The 16,684-nt window shown below is 41.0% G+C and overlaps 1 protein-coding gene across 2 annotated transcripts in view; it reads right to left on the bottom strand.

The window, feature by feature from the left end:
* Positions 1 to 3,419: 3,419 nt before the first annotated feature.
* GNAO1 (G protein subunit alpha o1) overlaps positions 3,420 to 16,684 on the bottom strand; it is a 148,855-nt gene continuing 135,590 nt past the window's right edge. For both annotated transcript variants that reach the window (XM_075281891.1, XM_075281893.1), the window contains 2 exons: positions 14,715 to 14,868; positions 3,420 to 5,493 (listed from right to left, as the gene is read on the bottom strand). In XM_075281891.1, coding sequence (XP_075137992.1) covers positions 5,306 to 5,493; positions 14,715 to 14,868 — 342 coding nt within the window. In that variant the 3' untranslated portion in view covers positions 3,420 to 5,305. The remainder of the gene's footprint in view (positions 5,494 to 14,714; positions 14,869 to 16,684) is intronic.

Consider the following 16,684-nt stretch of genomic DNA (forward strand, 5'->3'; position numbering starts at 1 on the left):
TGCAAGGAAGAATGGGCAAGAATTTCAGTCTCTCGATGTGCAAAATTGATAGAGACCTATCCCAAGCGACTTGCAGCTGAAATCATAGCAAAAGGTGGCGCTAGAAAGTATTAACGCAAGGGGGCAGAATCAATATTGCAGAGCCTCACTTTTCAGTTTTTTATTTGTTTAAAAAGTTTAAAATATCCAATAAATTTCGTTCCACTTCACAATTGTGTCCCACTTGTTGTTGATTCTTCCCCAAAATTAAAATTTGGTATCTTTATGTTTGAAGCCTGAAATGTGGCAAAAGGTTGAAAAGTTCAAGGGGGCCGAATACTTTCGCAAGGCACTGTATATATCTATAAAATATTATTACACAAGAGAAGAATTTCTATAAGGCCAGAGAACTAGGTGCTTTTTCTGTAATGAGGCTGCGCAGTGCGCCGCCAGTGAAGTGTACTCGTGAATCCATTAACAATGATAGACATCGATGGCGTATGTGCTGAAAAAACCCCTTCACTTGTATGATACGGCTGTTTATTTCCACCCCTTTGAATGCAATACATGCTGAGGAAGCAATGAAGAGGATCTATAGTAGCGGGGCAACTAGGAGAAGGGGGCCAGCTTAGATCTATTTAAACTAGAAAGTAACATGCAGAACACCGAAACACAGAGTTCGATTCACCACTTTGAGTGGCACTCGACTCCCTCAGGGACTCTGAGGTAGAGCCCGTCATCTTGTTCCCTTGTATTGAACCTCTTTAGATCCATATAAAAAATAAGTATTTATGGGTGATGAGTCTTGAGTGAACCCAAGAGATTTTAGAGACTTGGTACTTGCAGTCCTCACTGTTTGGAAGCAGCATTTCAGATCCTCTGATGAGTCCTATATAAATAGGATAATATGTGTCGGGTATTACTGGACAGAATTAGCAGTGAGACTGTAACAGGGTCAAACTTGGGATGACCCTTGTCAGTGTGGGAGTCTTTTTTGGGTGTTGAGGGTGAGTGTATGGCAAGATAGTCACTCGTCTGACCCCTTGATGACATCAAATAAATATTCTTATCCATCCACCCACCTCAATAGACTGGTAAGGTCGTGGTTAACCTTTTACCTACTGACATGCCTTATACAGTGAAGGAAATAATTATTTGATCCCTTGCCGATTTTGTAAGTTTCCCCACTAACAAAGACATGAACAGTCTATAATTTTAAGGGTAGGTTAATTTTAACAGTGAGAGATAGAATATCAAAAATAAAATCCAGAAAATCACATTGTATAACTTTTATAAACATATTTGCATTTTGCACAGAGAAATATGTATTTGATCCCTCTGACAAACAAGACTTAATACTTGGCAGCAAAACCCTTGTTGACTGCTGTGCTTGCCACGGTCACTGTTAAAAATCAGCAAGGGATCAAATACTTATTCCCTCCACTGTACATCTTTATCTGCAAGTCTGATGCCTATCAGGTATGACAATGCAGGTAATGTGGTCATAGAAGACGACTCCATTTTGAGGTGGTTTTTCCATTTATTTATTACTTCACCACTAGGGGCACTATGAGACATATCTGCATTGAAATAAATTTTAATTGGTTACCCTTAAACATTGTGCCTTACCTAGGTTCACAATACTGTTTTGGGCCTTTATGAGAGCAGCATGATGTGATAGCTATAGTATGTAGTGGTTTTGGAGAAATCAGTTTAGTTATTGCAACATGAGGCCAACAATGTGAGGCAAGAGTCTGATGTATTCATGAGATGCAGGTGCCCCTTACCTTCCAGCTAGTGACTGACAGCCTTAGCCCATATAAAGATCTGTCACCCAGCACCTGGAGAGCAGGTAGAGCCTGTATACATTGGATGTTTGCCTCCCAGCACTAGCATCGAGCTGCAATGATTAAACTGTAAATTCTCCAGAATGACTGCAGAACCCGCAGGGAGTGCACCATAAAGGGGCTGACAAGTTGTCTTTAAGAGTAAGGGGGCGTTCACACTACTGTTGGTGTCCGATTGCAGTGTCTGTTGCTACTGTCCGTTCAAGATTTTAGCAACGGACACTAGATGTGTTCGTTACAATTTCCATTCATTTCAATGGGATTTCATCTGTTGTCCGTTTGTGTCCAGTTGTGTCCTTAAGGGTCCGTTAACAACCATGTCCATTTTTCAAGCGGACAGAGAAATCACATGCAGGATTTTTTTGTCCGTTTGAAAAAACAGACAGAAAGTGTCGTCTTTTTTTTTTTTACATTGAGGTCTATGGGCAACGGACATATAACGGACAGTAACTGATGGCCATCAGTTACAGTCCGTTATTTTCTGTCCGTTTATTTTCTGCACATGCTCAGACAGCATAAACAGCAAAAAAAGAAAAAATGGACAGTATAAAAAACAGACACTAAGGGGGCGTTCACACTACCTACATGTCGGGTTTTGCTGTCCGCTTGAAAAGTCGGACATCTTTACAAACGGACAGCTAAGGACAGGCACAGAGTACAAAAGAACGCACCCGATCGCCATTTAAATGAATGAAAGTGTCACTGACACAGCTAGTGTCCGCTGCTAATGTCCGTGCCAGATTTTGAACCGACACTAGGAGCGGACACTACCTGTCGGACCCAGACGGTAGTGTGAACACTGCCTAACTGATGCTAACTGATACTAATGTCCATTTTTTTTTTAACTGATACATCAGTTAGCATCAGTTAGTGTCTGTTATGATTGGTGTCTGTTTTTTTTCTTTTAAACGGACACCTTCATATCGGACACCAACAGTAGTGTGAACGCCCCCTAACTAAGTGACAGACTGTGACGCTAACCTTACTGATCCCTACAAAGGCTAGTGCCACAGGTAAGTCCAGGGGTGTATTCACACATGCAAGCTTTGTAAAAAGCAGTTTGTCACAGTTTTTCATCAGTACAGGGGTTTTGCCCTCTTATTTTGCTGGGCCATGGACAGCCAATCCAAGTGGCCATTTAGCTAGAATTCCTTCCATTGATAGAGGTCTGACTTTTGGGACCCCACTGATCAGCACAACGTATGGGCTGTAACTACCCTGTTTAGCGAGACCCATTTACTTGTCTCCATGGACAGTTGTGTCTGGCACTGCTGCTCAGTCCTATTTGTGTGGCACATGCAGCAGTGCCAGTCCCAGCAGCCCTTATGGAAGAGCCATTGGGCCTGTGTAACCAATGAAGGGAATAAGGCAGCAATTTTTTCATTGTGCTGATTGTCGGGTATAACAATGTTGTAGCCAGAATGTTTGGGTTATGTCGTATGAGTATCTAACTCCCAAAATCTGCCAGCCATGTAACAGTACAGTATAGGGTTTGGAGTTTTATTTTGAGTTCAAGTGGTTCTCAAGCTGAAGTGGTTGAGTCCAAGATTTGGCGCAGATTGGTAAAAGAGCAGAATTTTGGAGACAAATCTGTACAGACAAACATTCTCTTTATTAAGCTACATACGAGTTTCCATTAGTTAACGCGAGTGGCTGGCAGCACCAATCTGAGCGCTCCTCAATACAAAGAACACACTCCAGCTTCATTTCTCGCTCATTTATTAATCATTTAAGTTTTTTCATAGTTTTTTTTCTTTAACAATTGTGACCGCTCTTCTTCAGTTTGCAAGTGAAATGGTGAAGAAGTCTGACTTCTAATCAAAGTAGAAATGACAAAGGTTTGGTCATGAAAACTGTGGATTTAATGTAAACACTACATTCGATTAAATTTGTTTTTTTTGTTTTTTGTTTTTTTTTTCCACTTTTTTTTCCATTTTTTTTTTCGCAGCACAAACATCCCACATGAGAGGAAAACACCATTCACTAAAAAGGGAGGGCGAGGAAAGATAATTGGGAAAGGGGCAAGAGAAGCAGCACTAAGCATTCACTTGGGAACAAAAAGGAGACTTAAAGTAAAGAAGCCTATTTGTTATACATGGAATTGAGAGCAAAAATCCCTATTTCGGCAGCTGGAGGTTTAGTGAGAGCTGTGCTTTTTCTATACAAACCCAGAGAGTGCATGGTACACAGTCCAGAGCAAGGAAACTTTCACAGACGTCAAATCTGTACATTTCTATTACCCCGGAAAGTTCTTCATTTTTGGGTAAATAACTTTTAAAATTTTTCTATGTAGGGCTTTAAAGTCCAACAGAAATCAACCCAATTCACTCAAAGCAACATAGATTCCATGATCCCATTCTATGCTGGAGGCTGAGCAGACCTCTCTGGCAGTGAAGGGGTTGTAGACAATTAAAAAGATGCCTCTTTACAATTGGTGCAAGAAAAAAAAAGATCAATAATAGAAAGGAGGTGTCATTAAGCTACAAGCACGTGGGAAAAAAAAGAACAATTTAGTTTCTTCTAAATGTACAGACTTAGCTAAACCAGATTTACAGCATCCTATGCAGCCACTAATTCAGTGATAACATTACACATCAACTTTAAGGAAGGCTGTGTTTTTGTTGTTTTTGTATTTTTTTTTTTTTTTTTTTTTTACAAAGGCCAAAGGTCATGCTACCAGCAGAACGTCAATTTTGAGGGTCCGTAGAGCAGTGCGGAGAAAGGAGAGACGGTGGGGTTATGTTCCCCTCTCAAAAATTGCAGACTGTTCCCCCTACTCCGCAGTTTGGGTTGGCACTGAAACCTTTTCAAGACAAATAGGGGTCCACTACTTTGCTTTGTAGAGACTAGAGGGGCAAGCCCCGATCCCTTACAGACCCTCATAAAGTTACAGCACCCACAAAAAAAAGAAAAAGAAAAAAAGCTGAGCGCACTGTCCTGCAAGTGTCACAAACACTTCTACCTGGTTTGAAAAATCTTAATTTTCCTTTTTTTTTTTTTTTTTTTTTTTTGCTGTTTTGTTATCCAAGAGCTGAACAGAAAGGATATACCTGTGATGTGTTAGTAAATGGAGGTGTGGCATGTGACCTTACAGTAACACACAAATCCTTCAAAAAGGATTAACATAGATAAACTTCCCTCATCAGTGGTCTCCTGTAAACCTCAGGAGTTCTGGAGAGAGGTTGAAACATCAACTCACTCTCTACCAGAACCGAAGGGGCTTTTTATTCATTTACCTTTTTTGTGGGCTCTGAAAAGTCTTAAAAATCAAGACCTTTTTTTATTATTTGGGGTAGGGGGGAGGGGCAGGGTGTGCAGAGCTGTTTGGAGATCCGTTCTGTTGACAGCTCTTTGAGACAAACTAAAAAGATTGGTATCATATATATATATTTATATATATATTTGTCATGTTGCCTTCTCAGTTAACCAACTTGCATTTATTTTCGTTTCACCAGCAGATAAATTGCTATACAGAGGAATCAGTACAAGCCACAGCCTCTGAGATTGTTGGCAATGATGATATCAGTGACGGCGTCAAATACCACCTGGATGTTATTCGTATCTGTGGCGCAGGTCATGTGGCAGTAGATCTCCTTGTTAGGTGAGCGGTTCTTGCTCTCAAATTGTGCTTGGATATAAGCGGCTGCATCGTCATATGTGTTGGGACCTGCACGATAGAGGAAACGGAGAAACAGATGAAAACTGGAAACTGTAGTGACCCAAATAACATAGACAAGGTAGGGAGGTTTGTAGGCACTCTACATGTTCATCAGGTTTTCAGACTATAGCATAAACTGAAATATTTCTGTCTGGCTATAGCCGCCTTCCCCACTAGATGGGATTGCTCACAGTTGTAAGACTTAAATGGGTGGAAAATGCTCCAGTGTAGTAGGTCGCTGTGCTCTGTGGTGACTGGAGAACAGCAAGTGTAACATGAGATAAAGATGCTATGGGGTCAAGAACAAAGTATTCCTGGTACATCAGGCTCCCCGCAAACATCAATGGGATGTAAAGAGAATCATTGACAGCCTACGCCATCTCAGTTCTCTGTATCCTAAACTTTCGGACAACTTTTGATTTTCCCTCAGCATTAAATTTTGTAATATAGTTTATTAACAAATGTTGTCTCCTTTCTGTGAAATCCTGCAACTTTTCACTCTTTCCCTTGTTTTGCTTCTCTATTAAGAGCTGCCCAGGTTTCTTATATCCTCAATGTGTACAGAATACAGGGCTGTGTGAAGAGAAAATGAGGGTGTGGGAAAGTCACTTGCAATGGCTATATATTATAAAAGTGACCGCCCCCAGCCTGAATGAAGTGACCGCCCCCAGCCTGAGTAAAGTGACCGCCCCCAGCCTGAGTAAAGTGACCGCCCCCAGCCTGAGTAAAGTGACCGCCCCCAGCCTGAGTAAAGTGACCGCCCCCAGCCTGAGTAAAGTGACCGCCCCCAGCCTGAGTAAAGTGACCGCCCCCAGCCTGAGTAAAGTGACCGCCCCCAGCCTGAGTAAAGTGACCGCCCCCAGCCTGAGTAAAGTGACCGCCCCCAGCCTGAGTAAAGTGACCGCCCCCAGCCTGAGTAAAGTGACCGCCCCCAGCCTGAGTAAAGTGACCGCCCCCAGCCTGAGTAAAGTGACCGCCCCCAGCCTGAGTAAAGTGACCGCCCCCAGCCTGAGTAAAGTGACCGCCCCCAGCCTGAGTAAAGTGACCGCCCCCAGCCTGAGTAAAGTGACCGCCCCCAGCCTGAGTAAAGTGACTGCCGCCAGCCTTAGCTTCCCTGCATTATGAAAGAGTCTTCCCATCCATATTCTACTAGGAAGTGATGTATAGATTTCTGCTGGTAATAGAAAAATACATACAAAGAGGAATTCAGAACAGAATTTCAAAGAAAGGAGCCAAATTTGTCAATTACAATATTTAGTAATGACACAAAAGCTCCTAGAAAATGAACTGTTCTTCAAAAATTTAGGTACACTATAAAGAGGACATGACGACACCCAAAAAAGTGAAATCCCACATTATTTTTGTTCCTCCCATTCCCCCGTTTCTGTAGCAAATCTTTTTTTGCTCGTGAATTACGCCATCCCCTACTATTGCTACCACTGTTTATATACTAATGAAAGAAACTGACAAGTGGGCAGTCCTTCTCCTTCTGTAACACTGTCCATTAAGAGGAGTAGTCTGATACCACGTGATCTCAATCTCCTCTCTGTTCAGCACCATCGGGATTGGCCCAGAGAAAACATAAAGGGCAATGATCAATTCATCCTGCACGGCCACGATGCCACACATAACTGAGCAGATACCAACAAGCAGCTATTTTACCCCACAAAAAAAAGCTTGAACACAAACAGCAAGGCCATCGACATAGCACCCCATGGCCATCGACATAGCACCCCACAGACCACTGGTAGCATCTATTCAGTTATCCAGGAAAATGGTCAATAATGAGACATGTCCTATTATTGACACTACTTTTACACAGTCCGTCACAAAAATAAATAAATAATGGACCTGTGGTTAGGACCATAGGAATGCATAGAAACAGAGGGATGACATAATAAAAAGACAACGTTCTCTATTAAAATCTGCCCCTACACTATTACCTTTTATCTTAGGCTAGACATGTTTATTCAAGACAAGTCTAAATTCACTTACTGTAGATTCCCTCTTATATCTGCTCCAAGTTTCTTCCAAGGCTCATTACTCTTTCAGTGAAATATTTCCTGACATTGCTTCTGACCTTCTCCCCAATTAATCTTCTGGGTTTTTTTTTTAATGAAAATACTTGTCTCCTGAACCTTATTTACACATTTTTGATGATCATGTGAATAGAGCCTAAGCCGTCAGACACAAGCAATTCCCCTCATAATCTGCAATAAACCCACAGATACAAGCAATTCTTAAACTTGGCAAAAACAACATTAAAATTACATTTACAATGTTCGCAAAGTCCACCAACACTTCCTATGTCAGGTTTGTGGTTGTTGCTTACATAAGCCAAGCTTCAGTGATCCCTTTTCACTGCCTGAACGGTTACAGTTTACTCTGTTATTGAGGTTTTCTGTTTCTTGTTAGATCTCCTGTTTAATAAAATCTAAAAAATGCAAAATATATGCATACAATAACCCCGAGACACATGTAATGCTTAGCAGGCAGTAATCTCTCAGAAGAGAGTCGCATGTGTCTGAAGGACAGCTGCATACTTCAAGGACAACTGCTCATGTTTGAGGGTTTAGTGCATGTGCAGGAAATTATCTTGTGTCTTGGGGGTCATTGCATGCATGATGAAGAATTGCTTGTGACAAACTTGGAGAATTGCCTTGCATCTGAGGGAGTATTGCATACTAGGAGGAAAATAGCTTGTCAGAAATGTTATTGCAGAGTAGGAGCCCGGATTCTGACAAGATAAGGGAGGGGGGAAGTGAGAGCTCAGGGATTACTGTGCGGTCTATCTTCAGCTTTTCCACTTATCAGCCAGGTTTAATTGAATTTGGCTGATAAGGGCTGAGATAAGGAGTCTGTATGTAATGCAAGTTGACTCAAATCCAGCTCTGCTACATCAGTTTCCACATCAGCTTCACACTGTGGTAATGCATAGCAGATAGCAGAGCAAGTGAAACCCTGCCCACCAATGTGCCAAGAAATCCAGGAAATGAAGAGAGCACAGAGCCTTCAGGCTGCAGAACAATAGTTATGGGAATACTCCTTTAACACAGGATACACTGTAGATAAAACATGGGTGGCTACAGTTCACCCCAGGTTACACTTCCTAAATTACTCCTATTACTAGTATGGCCCCCAAATCACTGGAGCGGCATCTATTAACCCCTGCTCTACATCCACCATACATGTGCAGTGGATGATAGGCATTTTAATATAGTGAATGGGGGTGTCATAGTTGCATGGTATGTGACCACAGCATCTGAGGGGTTCATGCCACTTTCACTTTTATTAAAGAGCAGGAACTGTTCAGTTGCTATGGAAGCTGGAAAACGTATGAAGGTCTCCCGTCCTCACAATATTAGCATTGAGGCAGGACCCAATAGTATTACAGGGATTCTTACAGCAATACTGCAGTCTGTGGTGATCTTAGGCTCACAACCAGTAGGCCGCATGTGGCCTCCATCTATGTGGCTCCCCATGGAAGCACCATAAGCGCTGGCTACATACAAACTGGCTATACTGAATATGCATCCAAACCTCTTAGTAAAGCCTGTTCAGGTGGTATAAAATAATATTACTAGGATAACTACATAAAAACATCCAACCACCGTGCCTTTCCCTACGAGACATATAAAAGTATGTGAACAAAAATAAGCAAACATCTCTATAACAAAAGGCGCAAATAGCAGAATGGAAAAAAATATATTGAAACTATTGCATTTTTGCTGTTTCACCTCCCAAAAATTTGAATACAAAATGATCTGTGTCGTAGGTTCACCAAAATAGTATCAAGAACATCTAAATCAAGTCTTACACAGCTCTGTACACAAAATATAAAAAAAGCTGCAAGTGTCACAATATGGTGAGGCAAATATTACAAATATCTGTTTCAACGTTTTGTTTTTTTTTAATTATTAAAACATGAAACAAACTATATAAATTGGTATTGTCGTGATCATACTGACTCACAGAATATAGCTAATGTGTTATTTTTATTGCATGGTGAATGGCATAAAAACAAAACCTGTATTTAAAAAAAAAAAAAAGAAAAGGCTCAACTTTCTCCCCCCCCCTCCCCATTCCAGTATAATCAGATTTTTTTTCCAGCTTCCCAGTACATAGCTCAGAATAGTAAATGGAGCCGTCATGAAGTACAATTTTTCCTCCTCAAACAAATAAGCCCTCATATGGCTGTGTGAACATAAACATGGTAAGGCGAAGGTAAAAACGAAAGATGGCTGCGACAGGAAGAGCTTAAAGAAGTGGTTCTTAACCTTGTTTGAGGTACCGAACCCACCAGTTTCATATACACATTCACCGAACTCTTCTTTAGTGATAAATCAAATATGATTTATCTCTAAATTGAAGACATAGGTTTTTGGTTTTTTTTTCCACTGGTACACAAAATGAACCGTGCATAGGGCCTAGGGTTCGATCGAACCCTGATTAAGAACCACTGGCTTAAAGGATGCAAAAGAACTGCAGCTGGTGGAGGTGGCTAAAGGCCACACCGTGCAGACACAACGTTTTTACGGAAATGTAGTGGTTTACATTCCCTGCAAAGTAAATTAGATTTTGCTTAATCTCATCCATGCACTGCACAAAAAATGCTGCAGAAAAGTTGCATTTCTAAAAATGTGCATTTTTTTTTCTAAATAATGTATCATGTTAATTTTATCTGTGGAAACGCTGCATATTCCCCATACACAAATGGGAGTTGAGGCAAAGATGAAAAATGGAGCAGAAAAGCAGTGAAAAACTCCAGCGATTTTGCTGCAGTTTCTTTTCTGCAGCATTTTTTCTTTAGCTGCCTTTCACTAGGTGTGGCCTTATCCTTAGCCAGGAATCACACCTGCAGTTTTAGTGGCAGTTTTTAAACACAGGATTAGATGTAAATGAAAGAACGGCATCAATCCTTTTTTATACTGTATAGGTTCCATACAAGGCTGTTAAAAGGAAACTTTAGAAAAACACCAGAAGAAAATATGAAACTTATGAGATAAATGTGGCTTCTCTTCCTTTCCAAGGACAATCTTATCAAGCCATTCATCATCAAGTAATTAATAAGCACTAAACGATGACATTAATAAATTAGGATTAATTATAATGTGGTGTAACAGGAATCAAGGTATGGGTTAAAGGAAGAGAGCAGAGAGATGGCCCCGACATCAGAACAGCATTATGGATACAACTTAACTTTTACTTCTATTAATAAACCACCGTGTAGGTACAGTTGTGTCAAGGGGATATAAACGAAGATAAAACTAGTCCCCAACCAAAAGTCGCTTGTAATGGCAGGAGTCTTCTGGGGGCATAGGGACAAAACTGGAGTGAGGGCTAGTAAACAGCCGAGCGTCCAGATGATCGATGGTCCTGCCCCTGGTAAAATGGAGATGGCCCAACCAATTTTTATCTGTTGCAGTCTATGTCATTTGTCTCTGGAATATTATAGACAGGTCATGTTTTTTCTTATGTGGTATTAAGCTGTTAATAATTGGTACATGTGATGGCCACTCACTATGTGTTGAACCAATTGTGGGACCACTAACACATGCCATAAAAAAATCTGAGGATTAACACTTGACTGCATTGTAGTCACCACCATTGTTTGGGGACTAGTTTTCTCTTTCTTAATATCCCGTTGACACAATTGAGAGGCACAGTGTCACAGTGGTTTATTTAGGTACTTATCTTTCATTGATTAATATAAGTAAATGAAGTTTTATCCACGCTGCTGTTTTGATACTGAATTGGTGGATCCACAATTGAGTATTGTTATTCCATCTATAGCTTAGGCTGAACACTTCTCAGTTTACCAGCAAAGCTCTTACTACCGTCTCTGTAATATCAAGCACATCTTGCTTCATCTGGCAAAACTGAGAAATATTCCATTTATATCACTATGTATTTCTCATTGTACCAGCCAGATCATTTCTTACCTCTGGCTCTTGTAACTGCAGCAGCCATGTTTAGCCAATATGGAGCTTTCATTTAGAGACAGTCCCACAAATTTAATAAAAAGTCCCTTTCTTAGGTTTCAGAATACTTGAGTGATTTTGTAGAGAAACCTGGAGACACATATTAGATTTTTTTTTTTTTGTATTTACTATGACAATAGTTTGATGAGGTTTTCTTTTTCTATTATTATTATTATTATTATTGTCTGTCTAGATTGCAATTCTTACTGCAACTATTTTACTGGAGAGAAAAATTAAAGGGGTTATGTAAGATTAGAAAACATTGCTGCCTTCTTTCATAAATCCCATCTGTTGGTCACACAGCTATGCTACAGCTCAGACTGATCATTTGAATGGGGCTTAGCCATAGCATGGCCATGTGACCATCAGAAGTGATGTATATGTCCGATGTAACTCTTTTCTAAAGATAGTAGCCATATTTTCTTATTGTGGAGAACCCCTCTAGACGGCTCTATCAGCAGATTTACGGGTTATGAGCTAAAGGTATTCCTGAATAGCCTTTAAAAAGGCTATTCAGGTGCTATTAGTGTGTAAAAAGACCCCCCTTTTTTTTAAATTACTTTGGTAATCGATATGTAAATTAGCTGGATCATGCATGCGTGTCGTGCTCCCCTTTGCGTCATAGCTTCTGCACGCCCACCGCTGCCTCCAAGCCCCTCCTCCTCCTGCTTATTCACATTGGTTTCTATTGAAAGCACATGCGTGCGCAGTAGCGATCCCTTCGGCACACTACTGCGCACGCTCCAGCGCCATTTTCCCATAGAGTCCATTGCGAGTTGGAGCATGCGCAGTAGCAGGCCGGAGGGATTGCTACTGCACATATGAGTGCTTTTAATAGAGACCGACATGAATAAGCAGGAGAAAGGGGGGCTTGGAGGCAGCGGTGGCCATGCAGAAGCTATGACGCTAAGGGGTGCACGTCATGTGTCTCCACAAATAAGCCCTGTGTAACCCGAGGTTGCAGCCATTTGCCTTCACTCGTATCCCCTATTTTTTGATAACAGACAGTTATTGGAGGATTTTTTTATTTTATTTTTTACTGATCTTACAATAATTTTGCCTTACAAATTTAGGGGGCGTTCACACTTGCACCCGTGTCCGTCCACCATGTTTCCATACTAATCCCCAGAGAAACTGCTTAGGGGACGGCTTGACGGCGGTCAATTTTAAAACCCATTCACTTGAATGGGTTTATAAAGCAAACCACCGGTGTCCGTACGCAGCCTCTCCACAGTGAAACCGGTTTTTGGCCCAGACACAAAGTTGGACATGCAGACTACAGAGGGCTTGTTAGTAGTCTGTTACCAAGGAGACACATGATGATGATGATGATGTGGGTCTGAATAGGGAGCCATGGACACTTTGGTAGGTTTTCAGTCAGGGCCAGTTATCTTATTTGTATTGTAGAAATAAAGCATCGCCTATACAGCGAATAAGGAAGTATTACTGTATTCATTTGTATAGCTAAACGCTAAGGTGCAGATTCTACATCAGGGCAGTTGTTACTTTTTATATCTTGAAATATTTTAATAAAAATCCACAAACCCCCCCAACCAACTTTATACCACTGATAGAGACCGTCACAGTAATAATATACAATGCTCTGTCTGATAAATGAAATAATTTTCCAACACAAAGGTATAAGCCTATCCTTAGCAAAGATTTAGCACAGGCGGGTAGTAAATCTGTAGTGTAAGACTTGAACTTGGGTCACTAGTAAGTGCTTTTCCTTCAGCCAGCAAAAGCCTAATCCATTTCTGGATTTAAAAATATTTCACAGGATAATGTGTACGGGAAACGAAAATAATCCCTTGAAGTGAGTGAAGGAGATTCTTCACATAATAACGTGATCTGTTTGGGCTGTTACAGTGTACATCTATCTACAGGCTGTTTGCTATTGTACACTAGTAATGCTTACAAGACAAGCAGCTATTCTGCGAAATCCCACATCACGCACTTTTTCCTGTGAGATCTTGTAATTCACAAACTACATTCATTCTGATGCTGTTAATCTCTAGATCAAACTACTGGGTCACATACTGTATGGTGAAATCTGAAGCCTAGTTTGTAGGACCAATCCTGAGATTAAGCACTACAATGAATTCTAAGTTTTCTCTTAGATTTGCTGGACTACTATGCATTAAACGGGGCAGCAGTGTCACATTCAACATCATACTATCGCTATGAAATTGCAATATTCCTTAATGTTAGAAGATATAAACAGGTATAAATAAATATCAATAAACTTGTATAGTTAGCCTTAGGCCCGGTTCACATCTGCGTCCAGTATTCCATTTGGGAAGTCCACTTGGGGACCCTCCCCCCCCCGAATGGAATACCAGATGCATTAAAAAGCGGTTAGCTAAGAAACCACACGGATCCTATAGATTATTATGGAGTCGGTGTGGTTTCTGCTCGGTGTCCGCACAAATATTGCGGACAGAAAAGGACTGCAAGCAGCACTTTTCTGTCCACATGCTTCTTTCGGAAGCCACACGGACCCCATTAAAGTCTATGGGGTCTGTGTGGTTTCTTAGCTAACCGCTTTTTAATGCGTTTGGTATTCCGTTCAAGGGGTACCCAAACGGACTCCCCAAACGCAGATGTTACCTGAACCTAATACTTACATGGCCTCTCAGCTACTTTACTATTCTCTTAAAGGGTAACTACTATACAGTTAAAGGGGTTTTCCAGATTAAAAATACTGATGAGCAGGCTATCAATATAAGATTTGTGGTGGTCTGACACTCTGCAATCCCCATCAAACAGCTGTTCTAAGGAGCTGAAAGAGAATGTAGCAGAAAGTAGGTAGCCCTTTCTTCTAGGTGTAGTGATCAGACTAGGTTACTCACCTCCTATTAACATGAACCTGCAGTTACTCAAACACATAGAACAGCGCTGACTGCTTTCTGCTCCATATTCCCTGTATATTATGAGAACAGATGATTGGTAGAGCTGCCAAAAGTTTGACCCCAACCAATTTGATACTGAAGACCTATCTTTAGAATAGGTTAATATTTTCACCCTGGAAAACCCCCATGACATGATTTTCTGATATGTCATCTGACTCTAAAACGAATCATGTTCAGTAACAGAAACCTCTGAGCAGTGTAAAAGTGGGTTAGGTAAGACGGGGAATGGCTGTTACGATGAATTACAACACCCTATTTTTCTTTAATGTGCCTATAATGTCTATTGTAACCTGGGGTAGGGCAGGTAAAATGGGCAGCCACATAGGCTCTTCCTCACCTGTGTACTCTGGGAAGCAGATGGTCAAAGGAGACTTCTTGATCTTCTCAGCAAACAGATCCTTCTTGTTGAGGAAGAGGATGATTGATGTGTCAATGAAGAACTTGTTGTTACAAATGGAGTCGAAGAGCATTAGAGACTCGTGCATTCGGTTCTGCAGCAAGGAGGGAGGAGAGACAGGAGGTGGAAGACAGAAAGAAAAGGAGAAAGGGAGTTAGGCTGAGGAGAGAGGAATGGTTACCAGTGTAAAACAAAGAAAAAGGAAAACATCATTATTAGAGTCTTACGTTTCCCTAAGAATATTGCATTGTGTGTATAAAGTCCAAGGTGCCTGGTGACAACCCAAAACACTGAGATGTAATAGCAGAATAATGCACTAGTAATAACAGAAGGAAATATAAACCAAGGACGCTTCAAGTATTCTTTAAGAACATTTACTCAGCATCACATTAACACCAGCAGGTATGAGTTATCTAGCTATGATGTAATACAGCGGATAAAGAAGTGGCAGACAATGTGTCATCATCAGTGACTACACGGCGCGCCACCTTAGTATCACAGGAACTTATATTCTATGTATCATGTAACAGTCAGACTGATGAAGATCACATATAAACAAATATACGAGTATAGCACCAATGAACATATAATCCATGGGGAGAGATGGTAGCAACACAGTGGCCATTAGGTCTGATCTCACTATGGTTGTACTTTTTATAACTAAAATGTTTAACTTGCTCTCTAAGCATGATGAAAGAGGAAACCTTAAATACCCCCATAAAATAGTATAAATCCTATCTCTAGCGCTGCCTAGTCTAGTAAGGGAGAACATTCAGATCAAGACATTGTGCCAAGACGTTGCCGATTGATCAGTATGCAGCATTCTGCAGCTTAGGACACTGTCAGCATCTTGACCAGCTGCCTGGATCAGTGTTAATGCAGTAACTGTGGATACGCCCAATCTAACCCAGCCAGATAGAGGGGTTTTCTAAGGCCTCATTCACACATCCATTTTAGATGGACTTGTGATATCCATATTAATTATGGACAGCTGCCCAGTTACAGCTTGTCTGACAAACATGGTTGATCTGGTTTTCTTTTCTTGTATACTTTTCTAGGTTTCTGAGGCCATGTACAGTGTCAGTATACAGTGTCGTACAGTGTCCTTGTGCTGTTCATGATATTCAAAGATCATTAGATTAGAATGGTGCTCCGCAAAACACGCCAAATGTATTGGGTGAACAAGCTGTCTGTGAATGACATGGACATCACATGAACATGAATCTATGAATGAGGCCCAAACCTCGTTATCCCCTTTAAGCCAGGAGTCACACCTCTATAAAGTACAGTATAGGTAGGATAATGTGAGGGTAGTCGTCTGCACTAAATACCTGACATGACAACACTTACCGATTCCCTTCAGTCACATGGTGCATCACATGACCCTCTGTGCCAGTCAGCAGTTCTATAGATGAAGTCTATTACATGCCCATATACAGCCACGCACTGCATCACATGATTCTTAGTGAAACGGCTGACTGATTTGGAGGGATCATGTGACACGTCATGTGCTTTCACAGTACCAGGACCTGCTTTCCTTACCACTATGGGGCCTGTATACTGAGTGTAATATTAGGTTACCATACTAATGTCTTTAAGAAGTCTTTTAATCAGCGGGCTGACTATTCTGTGCACTTCCAATATTGGACTCAAGGAGCGCTGCACTTACATTATGAGCTCTGCTAGGCCTTAGACCTTCAGGTGCGGAGCAGGATATAGGGGGTTTTCTTTTTGGTGTTTCAGGATTTGATTGGGCTTTTTGTGGGACCAGTCATTCATGGATCCTATTTTTATTTTTTAACAGTGTTTGCCTAATGAATTAACTTTATTATACAGGTTGTGACAATTGTCTATACAGGTTGTGACAATTGCCATCATATCATGTATGCTTTTTTTCTACAAATAAAATA

Source organism: Leptodactylus fuscus, chromosome 7 (assembly GCF_031893055.1).
Source record: "Leptodactylus fuscus isolate aLepFus1 chromosome 7, aLepFus1.hap2, whole genome shotgun sequence".
NCBI classification, from domain to species: domain Eukaryota; kingdom Metazoa; phylum Chordata; class Amphibia; order Anura; family Leptodactylidae; genus Leptodactylus; species Leptodactylus fuscus.